This window comes from Physeter macrocephalus, chromosome 2 (assembly GCF_002837175.3).
Source record: "Physeter macrocephalus isolate SW-GA chromosome 2, ASM283717v5, whole genome shotgun sequence".
NCBI lineage: Eukaryota > Metazoa > Chordata > Mammalia > Artiodactyla > Physeteridae > Physeter > Physeter macrocephalus.
The window spans coordinates 71,256,430-71,280,705 of record NC_041215.1 but is presented as its reverse complement, the minus strand read 5'-3'; the positions used below and the strand labels follow the sequence as shown (position 1 = coordinate 71,280,705).

At 34.0% G+C, this 24,276-nt stretch overlaps 1 protein-coding gene across 11 annotated transcripts in view; it reads right to left on the bottom strand.

Annotated features, from left to right (window-relative positions):
• The window catches only part of LOC102984469 (sodium channel protein type 2 subunit alpha), a 147,769-nt gene that overhangs the window by 36,824 nt on the left and 86,669 nt on the right, over positions 1-24,276 (bottom strand). For 9 of the 11 annotated variants that reach the window (XM_024122214.2, XM_007128310.2, XM_007128312.2 and 6 more), the window contains 5 exons: positions 22,569-22,701; positions 18,022-18,260; positions 12,114-12,287; positions 9,844-10,200; positions 3,783-4,262 (listed from right to left, as the gene is read on the bottom strand). In XM_024122214.2, coding sequence (XP_023977982.1) covers positions 3,783-4,262; positions 9,844-10,200; positions 12,114-12,287; positions 18,022-18,260; positions 22,569-22,701 — 1,383 coding nt within the window. The remainder of the gene's footprint in view (positions 1-3,782; positions 4,263-9,843; positions 10,201-12,113; positions 12,288-18,021; positions 18,261-22,568; positions 22,702-24,276) is intronic. The other 2 variants (XM_024122216.1, XM_024122217.1) reach the window with 2 other exon arrangements.

Sequence of the window (24,276 nt, the reverse complement as noted above, 5' to 3'; positions counted from 1 at the left end):
ACACCAAGTACAGAGGAGGAACACGATGAAGAAAGTGGATTCCAGATCTCTTTTCAGAATGAATATACCACCTATAACACTGCTTTCCTTCCTTCCTTCCTTCCTTTCTTTTGGAGTATAAAATGTATTTCCTTTTCTTTTATTCTCAAGAGTTTTAGGGGTAAATATCAACAGATTCTCCAAGCGAATTGTATTCTAAATACAAAGTACTTTTGGTAAAGTGCTAAATAGAGAGATGGCATTTTTTCTGAAATGAAGCAGATAAAAATTGTACCCATGCTGGTAGCAGCCAAAACATAACATTCCAATTCATTTACATTCTAATCACATTAAAACATCCTTTAGGAAGTTTGCACATGAATAAGGGATGGCTTTAATTTGCAGATTACCCTTCAGAAAAATTTAATATGACCCTGAACAAAAAAATACCAACAAAGTTCACTCATTGGGGCTTTATTTATTTAAGAAAAGGGCAGGGGAGAGAAAGCTTTCTGCAAGAGTTTTCAAAGAGTATATTTCTCCTTTTAGACCCTTAGCACATTCAAAACTCTGTAATGTTAAATGGTAATTAAATAATTCATAAAGGCATGCACGTTTACTTTTCACTGAATGTAATTTCTATAAAAATCTATGTAAGAAAATTAGCAGCTAACTCATTTAAAAAAAAAAGTTAGGGTTGCCAGACTTGCCTGACCATGCTTTATGACTCAGCATAAGAGCAGCTGTGCATGTTTTTATTTTACTGCCAATGGATGGGCAAGGAATGTAGCTGAGTAACATGCAGGCCAGTCAAAATTCATTTAGAAACTAATTATATTTATATATGTACAACTTGCTTAGGTAACCTGGGTAAAAGTGGTGGCACGAGCCTCTGGCTGGTTAAAAAACACCAGAGCTGCATTCTTGATGGCTCCAGCTTGATTTTACCCCTGTGAGAAGTAAGAACGGTAAGCAGTGAAGGTCACCATATTGCACTAGTAAATTTCACTTTGAAAAATAATCATTGTGGCTTCAACATTATTAAAACTCTATAAGAAAAATCAATCATTCAAAATCACAAAGTATGAAAGGAATTACATTATATATAGTCAAAATAACATGAGTTAAAACATATAATTAAGATATGAATTTAAAATAATATACTCTAGAGAATCTACAGAAAGCTGTCAAAGAATCACACAAATTTGGCAAAGATAAAATAGAAGAGGATTTAGTTCAAACACCTAAACAACCTCTGGGTCCACTTGGTTAGTCTGCCCTATAAAAAGGAATTCATTAGGCATTCCAAAAATTAAAAGGTGCTCCATTTTTTTCCTTTAATTTTTCAAATCATTTAGAAAAGAATGTCAATTAGCCTTATTCCATTTATTAATATTCCACATGTGATATTTAACAGCACAATCCAAACCTACCAGTTAAGAAAATGACCAGACAAAACTAACTTGAAGGCAGAACACTAAAAAGATATCCGAGGTGGGAATCTTTGCAATTCTTGAATAATTATGTCAGTTCTCTTTTGTTTTCTAGTGTAGAGTTACAAGGTAAAATACCAGAAAATTAAAACGTGCACATAGTCCCTTCCTAGACTATTGCTCTAATCCTTTATTTGTTTATGAGTTTATATTTAGGAAGTTTGATATAAAGCCATAATTAAAAATTTCACCAAATAATAAATTTTAGCACACAAGTAACAATCACTATGATGGGAAAGTATTGAAAGTATTGAAAGGACTCTACAGTTAAAGCAATAAAATAATTCTGTCTACTTTCAACTGGCAAATCAGTTCTCTGCCTCCAATTCCAAAGTATTGACTTCACATATATTACTTTGGAGTACCTAACTCAAACAGAAAACAGATGAAAAAGCTTAATGGTAAAAAGAGAAACTGGGAAGAGAGTTTGGATTTTTCCTTCTATAAGCCCCACCTTAACTAGATAATTCTCTAATGTCAAACACAATGGTTTGAGATGAGGCAAAATACATGCTCCTTTGGAGAAGTCTGAGGCTTTAAAATTTCTGAAAATTAAGAAGACTGGATGATGAGTTAACCATACCTCAAAAGATCCTCAGCCAGAAGTTTAAATTGACTGATGGCTTCAACATTTGATTCTCCATAATTCATTCTTAGTTAATATATTTTTCACTAGATAAAAATAAATATTGACTTCCGTACTGTAAGGGAGATATTTGCTATTAGGTATAATGTCAAAATAATGAGAGGGGAATATATATCAAAATTTAACGACTGAATTCTACCTTCCAAATGCTGACTTTAGTTTCTAGTAATATACAATGCCAGAAGTTAGTCCCCACCCTTTCAGCATAGCCCAATCAAATACGCTTATCCAACATTTTATTAACTAGATATTAAGATATTAATCAGTTTTAAAATAATGATCTTATTAGTGAACAACTGAGTTCAACTAATTACAGCAATTATTTGTCCCAGGCTATAAGGTTTAAAAATTTTCCCCTTTAATCTCATCTGTTATTTTGTGAAACTAGTAGCTATGGCCCTGTTACCTATATGCTAATTTTAATACCTATATTTAAACTTTCTCTGAATTTCACGTCTAACATCTACTTCTATGTAATCACAGAATTAGCAATACTACCTATCTTACAAACAAGAACAAACAGAAATAGTGTCTTTTTCAGTAATCTTATACAATGAATATAGTAATACGGATTGAAATATCTAAGGTTCCTTTCTTAGAAATATATTTTTGCTCATAATTTTATTAACTGATCCCTAATTTTTGTGACTTTGTTGCACTACTTAAATTGTACCCTTCAGCATCTCAAACTCCCCCAAATCATCTTTCTTAGGATGAGAATAATAATAGAGGTCTTTTTGTTCCCTGCCAATCACTTCAAATGACAAAAAAGAATGAATCTTTGGTTTCCGTTGTTATTTTTATTTGTTTATGCAAGCTTTAATTGTTGGGATTTCTGTCTTCATTTTTGTGTAGTTAAACATTAAGGTTTTAATTCCTTCTTCTCTTTATTCCCAACTCTGTGCTTATTAACCTATAAACAAACCAAGAACATACCCTGGTATTTATACTCTTCTAGTAAATCAAAGAATTCTTTAAACTACCAAGACTCTTAACTGTAGTTGATAAATTTAGAATTTTACATTCTATAACGTATCAAGGCTTTTTGTTTGTTTAGAGAGCATGTACTGGGTTCAGCAGGGTTAAAAACATTTTCAACCTGATTCTTCATCACTACCTTCACTTCCTTTAAAAAATTATTTACTTCAGGAAACATGAAACTATATGTAAATATCAAGCCAATATCCCAATCATACTTCCATTAATAAATATGCCTGTGAAAACTAAATAAGATCACAGTTTATAAATTATTCCATAAGAGCCAAGAATGTAGCAAAATAAGAATTGGAACTGCCCTCTCACCAAGTATTGTTCTAGTACATACAAAAAAACCACCATTGTGGGAGAATTATAAGGAAGAAAGTGTATAAACTGAGGCACTGTTCACAAATCAAAAATTATTTAAAATCCTCAAAAATTCATATTACTCTGAATATTCATATTATCAATAATTCAAAATGGTGAATATTTGAACAAATGAGTCAACATATCATTTGTCTAGTTATATATTAAGGTACCGTCAATTTATCTATTGCCAATTTTGCATAGAAATTGTGTCAATAAATATTTCCTATTTTCTTACAGAAAGAAAATATAATTTTTAAAAGTCTGATAGTATAAAGCATACATAACACCAAAATATCTTCTGATGTAGAAATTCCTACCTCTTTGCTTTCCTCCATATCTGACTCGCTGCTGAATTCTTCAGTATTTAAATTTTCAAAGTCAGATTCTCCGACAGCAATTGGTACAGTCACAGTGAGGCTGGGGTTGTTTATAAAGGACATGTAATCACTTTCATCCACAACATATTTTTCTACACTGCTGCCTATGCCACTGGTAGTTCCATTTCCATCTTTGAGATAATTGAGGTCTTTGCCTATTTCTATGGTGGTATGGTTGGAAATACAGCTGTCTTTTTTGTTATTTAGATCTTCAAGAGGTTTAATTTCATCTAAAGCTTTCTGCTTCCTAACAAAGGCTTTCTGAATAAATTCATGTATTTTTCTTTTAACATAATCAATTCCTTTCTGCATCCTTCCAACAGCAATCTGGAGATTATTCATTTCATTATCATCATCAGTGGCGGCAAGATTGTCAGAACTGAATGAACTCAAGAGTAAGGCCAGGAAGAGGTTCAGAACCTAAAACACAATAGGAAAATTGGTGATCAAAACATTCTGTTGTTTCTATTGCTCTGAACTACACATTTTCCAAAACTGTTCTTACATCTCACTTTTTGCTGATAGGTATTCTTTCTAGTTTATGGTAAACTATCCTGGAAAAAAAAAAGGTGAATGAAATAAATACCTGGCCAATATAAAATAATACTATTAACACTAATTCCTTTTTAGTCATTGCAAAATTACTGAAACCACTGTTGCGTAAAACTTCTATATTAAGTTCATTTCCAAATTTAAAATTTTAGCTATCTAGATAACTATACAGTGAAAAAGAAAAAAACCTTTTATTGGGGTGTTAAGTATTTTCCCCATGTAACTTGGGTTTTCCAGGACACTGATAATTTATTATAGTTTATTCCTGAAGCCAAAGATGATTCCAATATATTTAAATATGATTTTATTTTTATGTGTTTGTACCAATTTTTGCACTTTAGATAACTTGTCGATTTAAAAAATATATATACCTACTGCTAGATCAGAGTTCCCAGCTTTTGGTTCAGAAAATAACAGCCACTAGATTTATACAGTGGTTGGAAATACTATAAAGAAATGGTTAGAGACCACTAATTAGTCTATAACTTGGGTCTCCAAAAATAGGACCCACTGATATGAGTGAGTGAAAAGATTAGTGACCATAATCCCACTGTGTACACTCAAAAAGAGGTAATTTACTAAGGAACACAGTACTCCCATAGGCACAAGACCAAGTAATATAATTTTTTTCAGAATTTGATTGATAATGTTCATGAGTCCCTGATATTCAAGCATACAGAACAAAAAAGAAGGATATGGCCTGAAGGGATCCAAAGACAAAAAGTAAATAGTACAGAAGAGGAATCCTAGGAAAAATTTTAAGTACAATTCCAATGAAAAGGATGCTGCCTTCTTGCTATATTCCTCTTTCCAATAAGCTAATGAGGCTCAGAGTTCCTTTGTCTAACCAGTACGAGTTAGTCTAACCAATTGTGGTAAGAAAGGTAAAAACCTATAAGACCCAACAAGGACTGCACATAATTCTGTGAGTCTATATTGACATCTTTCAATTGCTATACCACGTCTGCTAGTATTCATAGTAAGACCTGCTCCTTCACATCAGAAATTTATCAATAAAGTTATATTTTATTGTGATTTGCCTTGAATTTACTTTTTGGATGAAAAAACAGATGCAAGAGAAAAAAATTAAATGCTACATTTGGGTTTTATCCATTATAAAACTGAATTTTGGTACCATAATTTTTTTTCTAGATTTGATTTCCTAAGGTTTATTAATGAACTTTTCTATTAGGAACTTTTTCTTGACAAATATCAATCAGCCTTCCCAGAGTGAGATCCCACTTATAGTTCCTCTTCAAAGCATTGGAACAGGTATCTATTTGTGTCACTTACTATATCTATACGGCCTGCTCCCCTTTCTCATTAGAATTATAATGCTGGTTAAGAATCCAGTTTCTGTCAATTTTCCCAGTGCTAAGCTTACAAGATTGTTGTAAGGATTCAATTAGAAAATCCATGTGGCTCTCACAAAGCTACTGGCACATGGTAAACCCTTGAGAAAGTTTAGCTGTTATTATCACTGTTATAAATACTATGATACAACCTACCCTCTGTTATACTATCTTTCAATTTATCTTTTTTTCTTGGAAATGTTTGTGTGAGCCAAGCTAATCTCTTTTTCTAGGGCTCCTTTGTTAACACAGGGGATTGATCTGCATAACAACTGGCCAAGGTGTTGGTTGTTATCAAAGGCAATTTAAGGGAATACAGTTCAACTAGCTTACTCAGGGACTGAAACCTGGAAACCTGTCTCACACGTGGTCATGGGCAGACCTGATAGCTCATTGAGTGAAAATGACTCATACGTCCCTCAGTCTTTTGGAATAATAATTTCCATTTGGGGTTCAGGATTGAAATATACTGCATGTATCAATACTGTCTCCATCCTGATTCTTTTTTTTTTTTGGCTGTGCCACAGGCACGCAGGATCTTAGTTCCCGACCAGGGATAGTGCCCCCTGCAGTGGAAATGTGGAGTCCTAACCAGTGGACAGCCAGGGAAGTCCCTCCATCCTGATTCTTAATTGGTGAGAAGAACCCAAAACTTTCATATCCCTCCTGTGTACTAATGCTCCACCTTCTCTTAGACATAGACGAGACTGTGGTGGCTACTTCTAGAAGTGGTAATCTTCAAAAAATCGTATTTTCCTTCCGCAGCACTTGCCTTGAACCTATAAAAGGATTTCTGGCCATAGTGTTAGCAAACCAAGAATAATAGCCTGAGGAAAAGCAGTCTGTGGCCAAACCTCTGTCTTGTCTGTGGACTAGGCAGTGGTTACTCACACTTGTGGTGGAGCACCATACAGAAGTTTACATGTGTTAACAGGAGGTTATGTCAGCTTGTCTTTGGGGGACATTACCCTTTCTGGTGAGGATGAGAAGGAAGGATTGTAGGAGGCACTGCATCAGTTTCAGTCAGTCTTATTTAAGCAAATGTGATATGAACACATTTCCTTAATAGTGGTAAACATGACAGATACTATTACTACCTTAGTTACTCCATAAAAAACATCCAAGATATCACAAAAGGAGGAATATTTTTTAACTTATAGTAAAAAAAAAAAAAAAAAGGGAGATTCTTTAATTTTTTTAAAAATACACAGAATTTAGGGCTTCCCTGGTGGCACAGTGGTTGAGAATCCACCTGCCAATGCAGGGAACACGGGTTTGAGCCCTGGGTCTGGGAAGATCCCACATGCCGCGGAGCAACTAAGCCCGGGCGCCATAACTACTAAGCCTGCGCTCTAGAGCTTGCAAGCCACAACTACTGAGCCCACGTGCCACAATTACTGAAGCCTGTGTGCCTAGAGCCCGTGCTCCGCAACAAGAGAAGCCACCGGAATGAGAAGCCCACACACCGCAACGAAGAGTAGCCCTGAATCGCTGCAACTAGAGAAAGCCTGCGCACAGCAACAAAGACCCAATGCACCCAAAAATAAAAAAAAAATTTTTTTAATGTACAGAATTTAAATTTATGCCAATAGATGGAAATTATTTTATAGGCTATATCTTTTTATGCATATACAGCCATCCAAATTAATGTCATCCAAAGGTATGGATACTTCCTGAAATTCTCTTTTCAACTTGAAACCTCTGTACAGTTAGAGAGATGTGTCTTATTTCAGTAAACTAATAGATGACATGTGATATGTTGAGTTTCCTTCTCTTTAAATTCACTCTGTGTTTTCTCGCTACATGAATTCTACCAAAATCCCACTTGCTCATTGTCACTTTCCTGATAAAAAGCCATCTGTAGCTCTGAATTGCCTACAGAAAAACTCCAATTTTGTTATGCAAAGTCAGCCTTTTCATAAATTAAACTCTACACAGTTTGGCCCCAAACTTACTTTCTACTACTCCCACTATGAATTCCCTGTTGCTTGTGTCTGATCTGCTCATTCATTGTTGTCATAAGGGTTCTGTTCTCTGCCTTTTATTCTTTTCTTCCAATGTATGCCAAATATATAAATGAAATCAAATCAAATCTAAAATCAAACCTATGACCTTTTCTTTGTTTCTTTTCTATTAACCCTATGACCATTTCTTTCTGTTCTATGCAATATTGCACTTTTCTGAAAGCAAGCAAGTTGTATTCGGAATTCTGGTGGCTTTAAAGTAAATCTACAGGGGAATTCCCTGGCAGTCCAGTGGTTAGGACTCCACACTTCCATTGCAGGGGGCGCGGGTTTGATCCCTGTTTGGGGAACTAAGATCCTGCATGCCATGCAGCATGGCCAAAAAAAAAAAATATATATATATATATATATATATATTTATGTATATAAATTATTTGATACTCTTCCCTTCAAAAGTGAAAGCCTAATCCCTTTTTCTTAAGTGTGAGTTCTTTTTAGTGACTAGCTTCTAATGAATACAATATGACAGAAGTGACAGTACGTGACTTCAAGATTAGAACATAAAGAGGGCTTTCTCCTTGCCCTTTGTTTTGTGTCACCTGCTCTGGGAGAAGCCAGTTGCCATGTCATGAAATAATCAACAACCCTATGGTGAGATACATGCGGAGAAAAACTGAAGCCTTCTACCAACAGCCAACAAAGAGGAATTGGGACCTCCTGCCAATAGCCACGAGAGTGAGCCTTCTTAGAAGTTGATCCTCCAGTCTTAGTCAAGATAACTGAGTTCCCTGCCAACATCTTGACAGCAACCTTATGACAGACCCAAAGCCAGAAGCACACAGATAAGGTGCCCCCAAATTTCAGACCCACAGAAACTATGAAATAATTAATAAATGTTTATTGTTTTAGGCTACTGGTCATATTTCTGGATTGTACACTGTTCATGTTTGTTGTTATTTTAAGAAGAGGTCAGAATTATCTAAGCTAATACTGAGGAGGTTGAAATCTTGGGATAAATAGAAATAAATGATAATCTTTTGCTTTTTCCCCCTCCCTTTTCTTTTCCTCTGGGGAATTGGAAGTTACTTTGATGTGAAAGGAAATTAAGTCTATAAATTGCATACTTTAAAATATTGGTTATGACTATTCCACTGGACTGGGGCCTAATCAAGTACCTTAGTATAATAACTTTATTTTTAAAATATAAGAGCCTGATCCCTCTTAGAGAATCTACTGTCCTTTCTTCCCCAACCACTGGGTCCACTGTTCCCTGGCTTGGGACAGTCTACCTTTCTTCTTACCAAGCTAAATCTTACATCTCAGTAAAGATATTTCAGGTCTGAACTCCTTGACAAAGCCTTGCCTGATCATCCTTGCTGCTGTAAAGCAAAGTTTCCATCTTGTGAACTTGACATATAACACTTCACTTTCACATTTTTTCACTTACTAGTTCCTATTTTTACTCCTGTTTAGGTAAATGTCATATCACAATGCCATATATATCTTCCTATCATCTTTCCCATGCCTCCAGGACTCAGCAGAGATGTGTTGGACATGGTTCATTTTACACAGAAATGATAAACAAGTGATTCTTGAGTCAGTGTTACTTGTTCATACTGTAGTTTCTAGGCAACGTTTACCTTATGTGCTTTTAATGGACTGATATTATCACTATTTTTTTTTAACTCCAACTTGTAGAGAACCCAAATTTGAAACATTTTCAAGTGATACTATTATTAGTACTTATAAATAAAATGAATGACTGTTCTTCATGGCACTTCCATGCTTTAGTACAAGAAGTGAAACATAAAAGCCAAAAATGGCCCTCTCCATGAACAATAAGAGGTACAGAGATGAAGAACAGCTTTAGTTCAAAAGACATTTTAAGAGTTTATGCTGCATGTCAATTATAGCTCAATAAAACTGGAAAAAATAAAAATAAAAATAATGAATAAGGAAATATTTAAAAAGAGTTCATGTGGATTTCAATAGTCTGAGCTATACCTGACTCCTGCCATCATGAAAATTGAGAATTGATTAAAAAAAAACATTCAAAACATTCCTCAGTTGGACATACTTTTTCATGGTTACATTGTCTTTTACTGAAAATGAGAAAAATGTTTTACCACATACCACCAGGTTTCCAATGACCATGACCATCATGAAGACAGTAAGGCACATGGTTTGACCGGCGACCTCCATGCAGTCCCACATGGTCTCTATCCACTCTCCACACAGCACTCGGAACACAATCAGGAAGGAGTGGAAGAAGTCATGCATGTGCCAGCGCGGGAGTTCACAATCATTGGAAATCTTGCAGACACATTCTTTGTAGCTCTTACCAAAGAGCTGCATGCCAACCACGGCAAAAATGAAGACGATGATGGCCAACACCAAGGTGAGGTTACCCAGAGCTCCCACAGAATTGCCAATGATTTTTATCAGCATGTTCAGAGTTGGCCAAGATTTTGCCAATTTGAAAACTCTGAGCTGGAAACAAAAGTAAGAAGGCCATTACTGCTCTGCATTCTGAAGAATCTGCGTATTTGTTTATAAGAAAAATCTACAGTGTCTCAGTTTTAGGTGATGGATTATTCATGTGCCCAACTATTATCTAGCAAATGTATTAGTTTGTTACCATGGGATATTTTTCATTTTGAAATAGTTTATATTGTAAATAAAATAATTATACAGTTTTTCATCAGCATTCAAAGAATAAGATTCACCAAATATTCCTGAATCTTACATAAGCATTTATACTATTCTTTTTGTTTTTCTGTAAGGAACTGAGATATCTAACATTAGTGGTGATTAATTAGAAGACTCTTTCAGAGAAGTAGAGGCTCTCATTATTTAAAAGCCCGAAGTGGATATATTTTTCAGCGTACTTGAAATATAATGCTGAAATGCACAAGTACAAACAACATTAACACTTATATAAGGTACAAGAGAAAAACCAACAAATTTCTTTAAATCTCTGGACTGCTGTATCTTTAGCTTGCTGTAATATTAGGCTGTATTTTAAAGGAGATTTATTATTTTCAAGGAAGAAATACTTGGACTTGAGTAAAAAGCTGTATTTTGTCAACCTTTATGTCTTCAGTGATTTAATTAATCAACTCATTATAGTGTGGAAATGGCTCTCCACTACTGTGCCTGACACATTGGTTGTATTAGAAGCCTCTAGAGTACCATTTACCATTAAATAGCAGCAGCATTTTATTTCTGATGCTTCAGTAAATGTCAGGTCAAGAGTAGTGCATTATTTAATGGCAACTAAGTGACCCAAAGGAGCAGATATAAGAACCAAAAATTTTAATTTATTCCCAGAGAATAATTAATGCAAAAGGGCCTGATATACTAAGCAAGACACTGATATTACGCCTTCTGTCTCCCCAAACTGTATCACATTATCACAAAGATTTACTAAGCTTCTTAAAAGTAGTTGCCCATATTTACTTGTTATATAATCATTGTTAATTTTTATTTTGTGGTTTTTTTTTTTTGCATTCTTCTAGCTTCAAATTAGATCTACAGCTATCCATGAAGACTAGGAAAGGAAATCACAGCTCTAAGGATCTTAACACAAATTTGAAAGTGGTAAGGGAGTTTCTAAACAGACTTCACAACAAAGTCTTGAAACTAATCACTGTTAAGATAAGTTGCCTATAAGAACCTGTCTTTACTAACTATATACAACCTCTGTTGTTTCAAAATAAATCACAAAAAGTTAGAGCCAACTCAAATAAACAGCACAATAAAACATACCAAACTTCAAATGGAAATGTGTCAAGTGATATTTTGTCTCATCTGTAAAAGATCCATAAACTTTGAATATAAAGATCAAATGAAAGACCCTTTCTTTAAAATGAAAGTATAACACAGGCAACTCTTCTCAGAGAGTGGATTTGGTGACTTCCTGACCTGGCTGAAGGAGCAGATGTATAGGAGCTCTGTCTTCTTTCCCTGTACACTCTACCCAGTCCCAGGTCTTGGCTTCTACGGGGGCAAAGTGGGCAACTCCATAATCCCTTAGGCTCTGGTAGAAAGATGAGCCCACCCAAAGCCCCAACCAAGCCTTATCATGGGTAAGCAAACCCCATATAGCTGAGAGGTACATATTGTGTTGTTTAATTTGATATGCAATTATCTATGACCTCCATTTTCTCTCTCCCCATTAGCCTTGCCATTCAATTACGAAGGACAGAACTATTGGCTGTTCATTTGAATAAACTTAATCTATGCATTAAAACTATGAGGAAGAAGAAATTACCATCTGCTTTGTTAGAAGTATATTCAAATAATATTAAAGTTATGGGAAATCTTGTAATTTTTTCCTAGAAAAGAGAGACTACTAATTAAATTATTTATAAAAACATTATGGTTACTCTCAGTTAATTTACCAGTCGAAATGATCGGAGAACTGACAATCCTTCCACGTTTGCCAAACCAAGTTCCATTAAACTAAGGCTCACAATTAAACCATCAAAAATATTCCAGCCTTCTTGAAAGTAATAATATGGATCCATGGCAATTATCTTTAGAAACATTTCCGCTGTGAAGATCCCAGTGAAGACCTAAGTGAGAAATGTTTATTACACAAGTGAAGACTCTTGAAAACATAAATAACTATTGAGCAGTTTTAGTCCCAACAAATCACAATTCAATTCTGAGTTTTAAAAATTGGTTTGGGTACAGGAAATTAGTATCCTCAAATGGTTTGTATTCAAATCAATATTTAATTGTTTACTATATTTAAGGTTTATCAAGTGATAAAGAATATAAGAATTATGACAATAAAATTAATATTCTTATTTCTATATTCTTAAGTGAAAGGTTCAGCTAACTCTTTGTGGTCAACTACCTGGCTCTGCCTCTGATCTCCCTAGCCCTCCAAAAACTCACCAAATAATTACCTAATAGTTTGGTTCCCTCCCTTGGCCCTGCAGGCAAGGCTGGTGCTAAAAAGGCTTTATATTGGCTGTAATAAACAAGGTCACCACTAGCCCTATAGATTTAAGGATGCTTTTAAAAAAAAATTTATTTTCCTGGCCAAAGAGAAGCAGCATTCTCTATTCTCCATTTTCTTTCTCTACAACTATTTTAAATTTTCCACGTGTCTTCAACCATTTTTCTTTATTCTCCACTCTCAGTACTTCTGCATCTCAGAGGTAATGGAAGTCAGTCAACCTGAACTTACTCAGTTTCCTTATATCTACCAAACTACTTACATTCACTCCATACTTTGCTTTTTTTTTTCCTGTTAAAAATTAAAGACATGTCACTGCTTTGCTCTAATTTCTGCAGCTGCAATTATGTATCTTCTTTGGACTTCTTGAAGAATTCATTTTCTCAATTAACCTGTAGTTTCAACCTCTTCCTGCTACTGACTGCTTCCTATTGGGATTTTACAAGTATCAACAGATACTCAGTCCCTCTCCACCTTAAAACTACCACCAGCATCATAAAAGAAACTCTCCTTGCATTCTACTTCCCCCATTAGCTACCACCATCTGTCCTCTCTTCATAGCCCAACTTCTTTAAGAGTTTGTGTACTTGTCTGTACTCACTAGTTCCATTTCTTTAACTTACCCCCGACCTGCCAGTCAGCACAAACTGCTTTAACCAATTTCACCAACATAACCGACACTGCCATTGATAAATTCAATTGAACTTTTAATAGTTATCTTGCTTGCCTCTTTAGGAGTTTTTCACAACGTTGTCTGTTCCTTGTTTCTTAAAATAGTTTCTGTCCTGGCTTCAGTGATCCACATCTCCCTGGATACTTCTCAGTTGCTTTTCTTCCTCCAACAAATCATTCAACACTGGATTTCTTCAGAGGTCTTTCTGTCCTCAACCTTCTTAATCTAATTTTCCTTTTACAATAAATTTACATTTTGAGATCTATTTTCCCATTCAAGCATATCTCCTGAATTCCAGAACTACATCCTTATTTCCTTATTCAACACCTCCACTGGATAACTGTCTCACAGGTACCTCAAATACAACAGGTCCCAAATTCATTTCATCACTTTCTCTGCACAACCTTGCTTCTCTTCTGATATTTGCCAACTCAGTAAATGGAATGACTCTCTACCTCGGTGGCCAGCTCAGAAACATGAGAGTCTTGCTAACTTTTCCAAATATTTCTTGAATACTTCAAGTTGAAATTCACCCATGCATGTATTACCAGTTTTTCCTCCTTTTATTGTTGAGTAAAATTCTATTGTTTGAATATTCTATAAATATTTAAATAATGTATAGCACTTTTTGTCTCTTTTCCAAGAAATCTTGGCCACCCCAATCACATGTGCTAATATTTTCATATATTTTATACTTACATATGCTATAAACGCTTGCTTTAAATAATCAGTTGTCTTTTCAAGAAATTAAGATAAGGGAAAAAAACCAGTATTTTCTATTTACCCACATTTATTCATTTCTAGTGACCATCATTCTCAAATTTCCATCTAATACGTTCTTCCCGTTCAGCCTGAAGAACTTCCTTTAGCATTTCTTGCAGCATAATTCCGGTGTAACAACTTTTTTAAGGTTTTGTTTATATTAAAATTCTTTATTTCACACTAGTTTTTGATAGATAGTTTCACCACAGAATAATGTTTTAACTTCTTTTTTTCTTCTTTTCATCAGGCCACTTTCTTATGGCCTGAACTGTTTCTGACAAGATGTTAATCCCTTGTATATAATATGTATTTTTCTTCCGGCTGCTTCTAAAAGTTTCTTTTGTTTTCACAGCTTGGCTAAGATGTGCCCAATGTAGTTTATTTTATATTTATCCTTGTTGATGTTCACTGAAATTTTACAATATTAAGGTTCTACGTTAATATCTTTCATCAAATTTGAGAACATTTTGGCCATTATTTCTCCAAATATTTGTTTTGTTCCATTCTCTCTTTTGTCCTTCTGAGTCTCCCTTATGTAAATATTAGACCACTTGATGTTATTCTGCAGATTAGTGTGACTTAGTTCATTTTTCCTGTAAGTTTTTCTCTGCTGTTCAAATTGGATAATTTCTATTGGTTTGCTTCAAGTTTGACACTTTCTTCTGACATCTGAAATTTTCTTTTAAACTCATCCAGTGAATTTTTCATTTTAGAATTTGTACTTTTCAGTTCTAAAATGTCCAGATAATTCTTTTATATAGTTTCCATTTTTTCTGCTCATATTTTCCATCTGTTTATTCTTGATGACCATTTTTTTTCCTTCAATTTGTTAAATGTATTTATAATAGGTCCTCTAAAGTCCTTTAATGCTAATTTTAGTAATTCAGCCATCTCTGGATCTATTTCTATTGAGTATTTTTTTTTCTCAACTAAAGTTACAGTTTCCTATTTCTTCACATATCATGTAATTTTTTATGTGATGTGAATAATGTGTTGTAGAGAGTTTTGATTCCATTATTTTCCTCTAAAAAGTACTGATTTTTGTCCTAGCAGGGAGTTAAATTATAGGTTGGCCACTTTGAACTTATGGTAGTTTGGTTTAATACTTAAGTAGGGCACAGCTATTTTGGTTTGCTCTTTGTCCTAGTTGAATATTTTGATTCTCTGACATAGCCTTTACTCCTTAAGTGTAACCCCTTCGGGGTTTTAAAAGAAAGCCCAAAGTCTTTGTTCAATTTCTCCATCTTGGTCAGCTTTAAACTCCAAACTCTTGGGAAGTATTTCCTTCTATTCTTTTTTTTTTTGGAACAATTTGTGAAGGATTGGTGTTAATTCTTTAAATATTTGGTAGAATTCACCAAAGAAATTATCTGGGCCTACGCTTTCCATTGTGGGAACATTTTTTGATTACTTATTCAATTTTTACTTGTTATAAGTTTCTTCGTATTTTCTATTTCTTCTTGAGTCAGTTTCAGTGGTTTGTTACTTTCTAGGAATTTTTCCATTTCCTCTAGGTTATCTAATTTGTTGGCATAAAATTATTTATAGTACTCTGTATACTCCTTTCTATTTCTGTAAGATCAATAGTGATGTCCCCTCTTCATTCCTGCTTTTAGTAATTTGAATCTTCTCTCTTTTTTCTTGGTAAGTATAGCTAAAGATTTGTCATTTCTATTGCTCTTTTCAAAAAATCAACTTTTGGCTTTGTTGATTTTTTTCTGATGTTTTCCTATTCTCTATTTCATTCATTTCCACTCTATTCTTTATTATTTCCTTTCTTCTGCTAGTTTCAGATTTAGTTTGCTCTTCTTTTTTCTAGTTTCTTAAGAGGAAAATACAGATTATGGATTTGGGGTATTATTTTTTTACTATAGGCATTTACAGCATAAATTTCCCTCTAGGCACTATTTCAGTTTGGTGTGTTTTCATTTTCATTCATCTCAAAGTATTTTCTAATTTTTCTTGTGATTTCCTTTTTACCCTATTGGTTATTTACAAGTCTGCTTTTAATTTCCATATATTTATAAATTTTCCAAATTCCTGTTTATTGATTTCTAATTTCATTCTATTTTTGAGAGAAAAAGTACTTTGATTTCAATCTTTTTAAGTTTAATGAGGCTTGTTTTATGACCTACCTATCACTTATGCTGGGGAATATTCCATATGTACTTGAGAAGAATGTGAATCCTGTCTATATATTTTCTACTATTTCATTATCTTCCTTAACACGTAAGACAAGTCCTATTTTGAACTGTCCATTTGTTGTTTATGTCTTTCCAGCATCCACTCTCTCTTCTTCTGATAATGGCAGACCTAATTTTCTTCTTCATAATTGTATTCATTTACTCTGTTTCCAGTGATAAGACATGGTTCTGGTTTGGCCAAACAGGGCGTTCTAACCCTAGAATCAGATTAACTGACTGACTTAGAAATGGTCATGTAACTCCAACTAGGCCAATGATATTCACTTCTTGGGCTTTTGTTAGAACCACTAGTTAGGAGGCACAATCCTTCTGCTTAAAGAGCTGTGTCAGGATAAAAGTTGGTAGACCATTGCCATCAATAGAATACCCAGCAAGAGATGAAAAAACATACTAGGAAAAAGTTGGCAAGAAGCTAACTCCCAATGACATTGACTGAGAACCTGAATCTAGCCAGATTAAAACGTGGATCTATGCCCAAATGGACTTTAGTTACTTGAAGTAATAAATTATCTTTATTTTTGCTTAAGCCCATTTGAGTTGTTTCCTAATATCCACATCCATCATGCTTCTTTGATCCCTTGCTCACTTTTTATAGATAATGTTGAAGTGATTCCTATATATGTGAAAAAATTTGGACTAGGCAATGCTATTGTTCTTTCCTAAAGTTTTGTGATTTTTGGCCACAGCTTAAAATAGTCTCCGAAATATCTTTTAGAGTCTCTGATATAGTATTCAGAGCTTCCATTGCTCTGTGAATTTCTCATGGGTATAGTTTCTCCCACTGGAAAATGCAGACATTCATAGTATCTACCTGAGGACTGACTTTGTGGGAACCTAGAGAGAGGGATTTTACATAAACCATTTAATATAATGCCTGGTACAAAATAAGTGGTCAGCATATATATGTTAACTTTATCAGTTAAGACCTATCTGGATTATAATAAAAAAATAGTGGTTACTTCAGAGCCTAAAAATATTGTGTATTATACTTCAGAATATATCATTTACTATCTATATAGAACCTGTTTATATGTTCATTTATCAAGTTGGGAGGTTCATGAGAACTTAATAAGCCTCATATTGATTTTAATATATTTTTGTTGCCTGAATTTATTCATTTTGTTTCTCTGTAAAAGATCACTTTACTTTCATTTCTATCATTCTACCATGTATCCATGAATGTTAATACAAAATTTTAAGTAAAAATGTATGCAAAAATTAATCATTTATAAATTCTTAAATTTATAGGACAAATTCAAACAGAAATAATAACCTCTATGATGTTTCCTCTCTTAAAAATCCATCCTCAGTTATGAACAGATGATATTTCAAAATTATCTGACTTGACAAATTTTATAATTTGTTTGGCAAATGTAAACATGTCTGAAAGAATCTATTCTAAATACCTGAGAAACACATCAGGATTTTACCATAAATCAATATCCTCCATAATTCATAATAATCTTTGTAATGAATGGGCAATTTATATTTAATTCTAAATCAAACTATACATAAAATCTTTGAATCTTTTCCACTGCTAAACTGTAGCAGTATATTTTTGTTATAAAAATGTGATGCTGAACTTTTGCTGTCCAGTTATATACAACCAATTAATTCACATTTAATTTGAGAATGATATGTGAAATTCATTAAGGCAGTCATGAACTCTTTCAATGGGTAGAGTAACCCTCAGTGAGCCTTACCAGGTTCCCGACTGACAGCACACTGCTAAACTGCTCCGTCATGGGATAGTGCTCCATGGCCATGAAGAGGGTATTTAAGACAATGCAGATGGTGATGGCCAGGTCAACAAAAGGGTCCATCACAACCAAGTTGACGAGATGTTTCACCTTTAACCACGGCTTACAGCAGTCCCAAATCAAACACATGTTAGCAAATTTATACCAGCAGGGTGGGCATTTCTGTCTGGATTCTTCAAGTTCTGGAAGAAAAAGGTTAGAATACTTATGAAAACTGCTTCCTTCCTATTAAGCAGCCTTTGGTTTAAACTGAAAGTGATTTTTAAAAAATCTAAAGTTGTTAAAAGGCATTATAGGTTAATCTGATGGTTGAGCAGAAAAGCACTTACAATGGATTAGCTGTCATAAAAAGTGTGGGCACAGAAAGGCTAGTAAACTTTCCAAATTTATCTTGGTTAAACATGGTTTCCAAGATTCTATCTACAATATTAAACAGTCTGATAATTATCTTTAAGGCTATCAGAAATTAATGGGTAAGACTTGTGTTAAGTATACTTAAAGCTCATCTATGTTTCAGATAGAGCAAGACATATATTATCAAAGAACACCTCTCAGGAGATGTCTTTAAAACCTTTATCAGTCATGCTGAATCTCATTTTCTTGGATTAGATATGTTCTTTGTGTATTTTAATGAGATAGTTTTGTCAGTGTCACCAGTCTTAGTTAAAAAGTTTCTAGTTAAGCCTAATTAGATATAAGCCTGTATATTAAACTCAGCAGTATTTCTTAATTTAACTAGATGGCACAAAAGAAGAGGAAATATCAAACCTAAGAAACTGAGAACTTCACTGCTTCACAAAATGGGACTTACGTACTACTAGTAAAATACAAGAGGAGCTTAGGTAGAACATACTTAGAATTCATAAATTTTAATGGTATGCATTTATTTTAATATATTAAAATGTATAACTATCACACCAAACGTATAAGATTTCATATAAAAATACATTTATTTAAAAAAAATACAATGATTTAAAAAAAATACAATGATTTCAAAAAGAATTTCAATTAAATAATAGGAGAGAAAAGACAGAAATGCACAGATCTATAAGGTGATACTCAAAATATTGAAACTTAGTAAATAATGGCAAAGAATTTGGGAGAATTAGAAGTGGGAAATTATCTGCTCTTTTCCTTTGGTATATTTCTCTCTTAATCAACTCTTGAGTGAGAAAAGAATTCAGAAGTTGTTGTTTTCTGCCAATATCATTGCAGCACACTTTGTTACCTGCTCTGCCAAATGTGAGACCATCACCGATTAGCACTAAAATAGAGGAAAAGATTCTTTGTTCATCTATAGCATGACTCTGGTTGGTCACTTTAGTATTACTACTCTGGCAACTGGAATATCCCTCCAAACCTGGTACAGTTTACTAAGAATTAAACTTTTCAAGAGAGTTTATGCAATGGACAAACATGACCATAGGTAGTGATTTTTGCTTTGCTGATAAACATTCACTACTAATATTATAAAGTTTACTACTTCCTTGAAGTAAATTAATTTCCTTATTATTTTTAACAGAATTCCATGAGAGGTAGATTCTTCAATTGTCTCTTTATATACTGAAATTCTTCAAGAACCCAGTTTATTTCCTTTTCTCTTAAATGTAATTTTGTAAACAGTAAACAATAGTTGAATTGTAAATCAGAAGAAAAATATAAATAGAGTTATTTGCACTGTTTTGTAGAAGCTTTTAAGACTCCCGAATAAACCCATATTTATACTGAAGGTAAAAAGGCTTTACTACTTACAGTAAATAACAAAAGAGAATTGAAAAAGCTCTTTGCCTATGTACAGTCAGAATAAGTATTTTTTAAAATGTTACTTGTAATTTAGCAGATAAAGAGAAGCAAATAGAAACTGTGTGGAAAAAAGTAAATCAGAGAAGAGTTCAAAAGGCAAAATGCAGCCAATGTTGCTCGTCTTGACACCAGGAAAAAGTGGAGCAGAGTTGTTAAATTCTACAATAAAATCATTCAATTATTCATGCTAAAAAACAATTTAAAAAAAGGAATATCATACTTTGAAACAAAACAAAGCACTCAGGGAGAACTACAGCCGCATCTCCATTATTCCTGGGTGGGTTATCCACTGTGAAAATCATTTACAGCCCAGTTTAGATCTTTTGCTGGCTCCCCTCAATTCCTCAGTGCTTGTACCTCACCCTCCCACCACCTTCCCAAGAATTTGACCTGGAAGCATTTCCATATGGTTTTTGCATTTAAAAAACTTGAAAAGCAAACAATTCATTTTTCCTTATCTCCTACAGTGTCATTAAGTAGGAGGCCATTCATTCATTGCCTGGACAATGAAGACTTAGCTGTAGTTCAAAAGAAGGAAAACAAAAGTTGCCAGCCTGGATCAAAAAGCCTGGTTCCAAAAAGGAAAGGTGAACTAAACCATGATTAGACTTAGAAGGAAGGATCTCCAAATAAACAGATTATGTCAACCTAAGACACCTTTCCATTGTTATTAGGAACAAAAAAGGACTATATTAAAGACAGCTCTAGTTGCATGTATATGCTATGTACTGCTAACAACAAGCCTTGATTAATGCCAGATTCAAAATGTTTAGATATAATCGAATAAAAAAAAGTAGGCTTTGCGTTCTATACAACCAATGAAAAACAGAATAAAAACTCAGCCATTTTTCCTCACATAAATATAAAGTTAAAAGCTCTGCAGATATTAAAACCAAACACTCAGTCTCCTGCTTCCTAAGTTACACTTATCTCTAGGACATCCTTTTCATTCTAAGCAAGTCCATGAGACACATTTACATGGAGGGCGATGTGGGTGCACTCATTTTTAACTCCATATCTTAATTAGTGGACAAGTCCAATCTTGTGGTGGTGGGTCGATGTTTTTTAAGTAATTTCTTAAGTTAACCCAAACTTAATGCTATCAGAAGTTCAAAGTAGGACTGTTAATTTAGACTTACCCTGTCTCCTTCTCTACTTCTTGCTTTAGGGAGCAGACATGCTGCTGACATCGGTAGCAGAACCACTGGCAGCTTCCTCTCAGTGGTTTTGCTATGGCAAGGAGCAGAAGACCAGAGAATCTTCAAAAGATTTACCTGGAGGGACAGGGAGGAGCAAGCTACTGGCAGCTGGGGGGGAAAAGGGAGTGCAAGCTAACGCAGGCGAGGTTGGGGAAGAACGTACTGAGTTTAATATTCCATAGAAATCAGTGAAAAGATTTCTGATATTGCATTAGGACATTATGAAAACTGGGTCCTGCAGTAACTGACATGGCTGTGATATGTAAAGCCATCTACATTGTGAGATTTTCCTGGCTGTGACTTTTCGGCTTTTGGTACTGATATTAGTATCACGGGATTTTTGCATTCAGACTGGAAAATAATTATTGCAAGAATCTATCCAGTGTCAAGAGAAACTATAACTAACAGGAAGAAAGGCATGAGCACATGTTCACGCTCTCTCCTTCATTCTCCATCTTTCTTTTTCCTTTGACACATCTACACACACACACACACACACACACACACACACTTTGGAGGGGAAGAATAGGGAGTGGTTATAAAAGAGAAAAGGAGAGAAGGGGAAATGACAGCAGGGAGGAGGATAGAATATATTTTACATGAAAGTATTTTCCAAGTAGCTGAAGTTGATAGTTGATGTTTGAATTCACTTACAGTATGGAAAGGCACAAACAAGTGAATTAACAAAACAACAAAAAAACAACCAATAATAATATTTATTGACTGTCTTCTACATGCCAGGTGCTTCTACATACATAGGTGCTTTATATATGAGGCCTTATTTAATATTTACAACAACCTTAATCTAAACGTCATTATCCACACTTTGCTGATGAAGAAACAAGTGTAGAGTCCCAAGCTAACACACAGAGCCAATGACTGATCACAAATCAAGCTGTCCTCAAAGTCTTTATTTTGGAATTATAATATCCAGACCTCTAAACAATATATTCACCACTCACATATAATCTGCAACTAAAGAGAAAGCTGAGATACTGTAATATCTGATCAGAGAGAGACAAAAGTAGTTTTACAAAATTTTGAAAACTTTGCTTCAAAGAGGTTAATATCAAACCCTAATTCTCATTTTTTCATTTATACATCTGGTTAAATCAAAAGAGTTTATAGCTTGAGTCTCAAGCAGTTAATACAATTTAAATGGGTTAGCATCACCATAAAAATAAACATTTATCATTACATTCTTTTTTATGTCATGCACATAACAAGCTTCAACAACTTATAACTTAATCTACCAAAGTGGTATTCCAAGTATACCTCGAATTTGCAGTAGATTCCCGGAGGCTAAATGTAAAAATCTGTATGAGACAATAGAATCCATGTGTTGTACATGGATTTTACTTTTATTTAGTAAAAGACATAATGATGATTTGGTGTCAAGTCAGGAAGAATTTTCTTGGAATTAATGAGAGTTTTATCATCATTACCAGAGCACTGCCAAGTAATTGTGCTGTAAGACTTTTGACATACCTTCCATGGTGTTGGTCAAAATACTAGCCATACTCATTGCTCTTTGCTTTGCTGTAGGATCTTCCAACAGATCCATGGAAACATGATAAGAACTGGACCGTCTCTTTCTTATTTCCGTTTCAGTAGTCGTGCCCTAAAAAAAAATTTCATATGAAATAACTATTATTTTTAAGGGTAGCAAAATCCAAAGTGTTCCTGTAATAGGTGTTACTTAAGTAAGTATTCACCATGCTTTCTCAGATGTAAACAGTTCATTAAGACATTGCTGGAATCATCATTCTTGGTAAGTGTTTAAAAGCCCATCATATTCTCAGCTTTCAGGGATGCCTGGGTTTGTGATCAAGATGGACTTTTCTAATTCCTCCATCTTGGAGCTTTGGGCTGGAGGGATCATGCCTATTACAGGATAGATAACCTTTTAGCATTTCAGCCAGTCCTATCTAGGACTTCAAAGCATATCACTCCTTGATTTACTCACAGGTTGAGCTACTAGATCTTTATTTATATACATTCATGTGGTTTAATGTATGAAAAGAACTTTAAAGGCTTCCCTAATATGTTCTCCTAAAATGAGAATTCCACTTTAAAATGCTTCTTTTCATTATAGACAGGTAACATTTCCCAACATCCTTAATAATAAAACTAATTTTTAGAACTATCTATAACTTTGTCTTACACTTACAAGACAACCCATCCTTGGCATTGAAACTCTAATTTAAGACGAAACATCAAATTGGGGGGGGGGGTCTTTGATTTTTAGCAATGTTGTAATGACTTGATATGTTTCTATTCCAAAATAAACTCACCAGAATTTCAATATGGGCAGAAATTTATTCCTACATCAGGAGCTCAAACAATGAAGTTAATGGTCAAAGGAAAAAAGGGCAAAACTCAAGCATTTCTAATGTGGGTCTGAGTGCTAATAATAAATAAGAAGTCACTTTTTGTTCTCTGAGGATTTTCCTTATTTCTAAAATAGTAATATGAGTCCTGTTCATCTACTTTATTGTGCTATGAATAGTTAACATTATTTTATTAACGTGCATGCCTCTAATGCATACATATTCAAAAGCAGACTTTCCACTCAATTGATAGGATTGTCATTAATGGGAATAAACATTCATTTAGGTCACTCTAAAATTAATTTTACTGTGAAAGAAAAGGAAAATTAATGAGAAAAGAAATAACCCCTCTCTGAAACTAAAGCTCTTTAAATCAAAAAGTTATCTCTCAGAATTTAGAATATTTTGCCTTGTCAGAGAAAGGCAAAGTTAGGACAAAATAGGGTCACTTATGAATTTGGTAAAGTAGCAGGATACAAAATTAATGCACAGAAATCTCTTATTCCTGTATACTAATTATGAAAAATCTGAAAGTGAAATTAAGAAAACACTCACATTTACCATTGCAACAAAAAGAAAATATCTAGGAATAAACCTACCTAAGGAGACAAAAGACCTGTATGCAGAAAATTATAAGACACTGATGAAAGCAATTAAAGATGATACAAATAGATGGAGACATATACCATGTTCTTGGACTGGAAGACTCAACATTGTGAAAATGACTATATTACCCAAAGCAATCTACAGATTCAATGCAATCCCTATCAAACTACCACTGGCATTTTTCACAGAACTAGAACAAAAAAATTCACAATTTATATGGAAACACAAAAGACCCCAAATAGCCAAAGCAATCTTGAGAA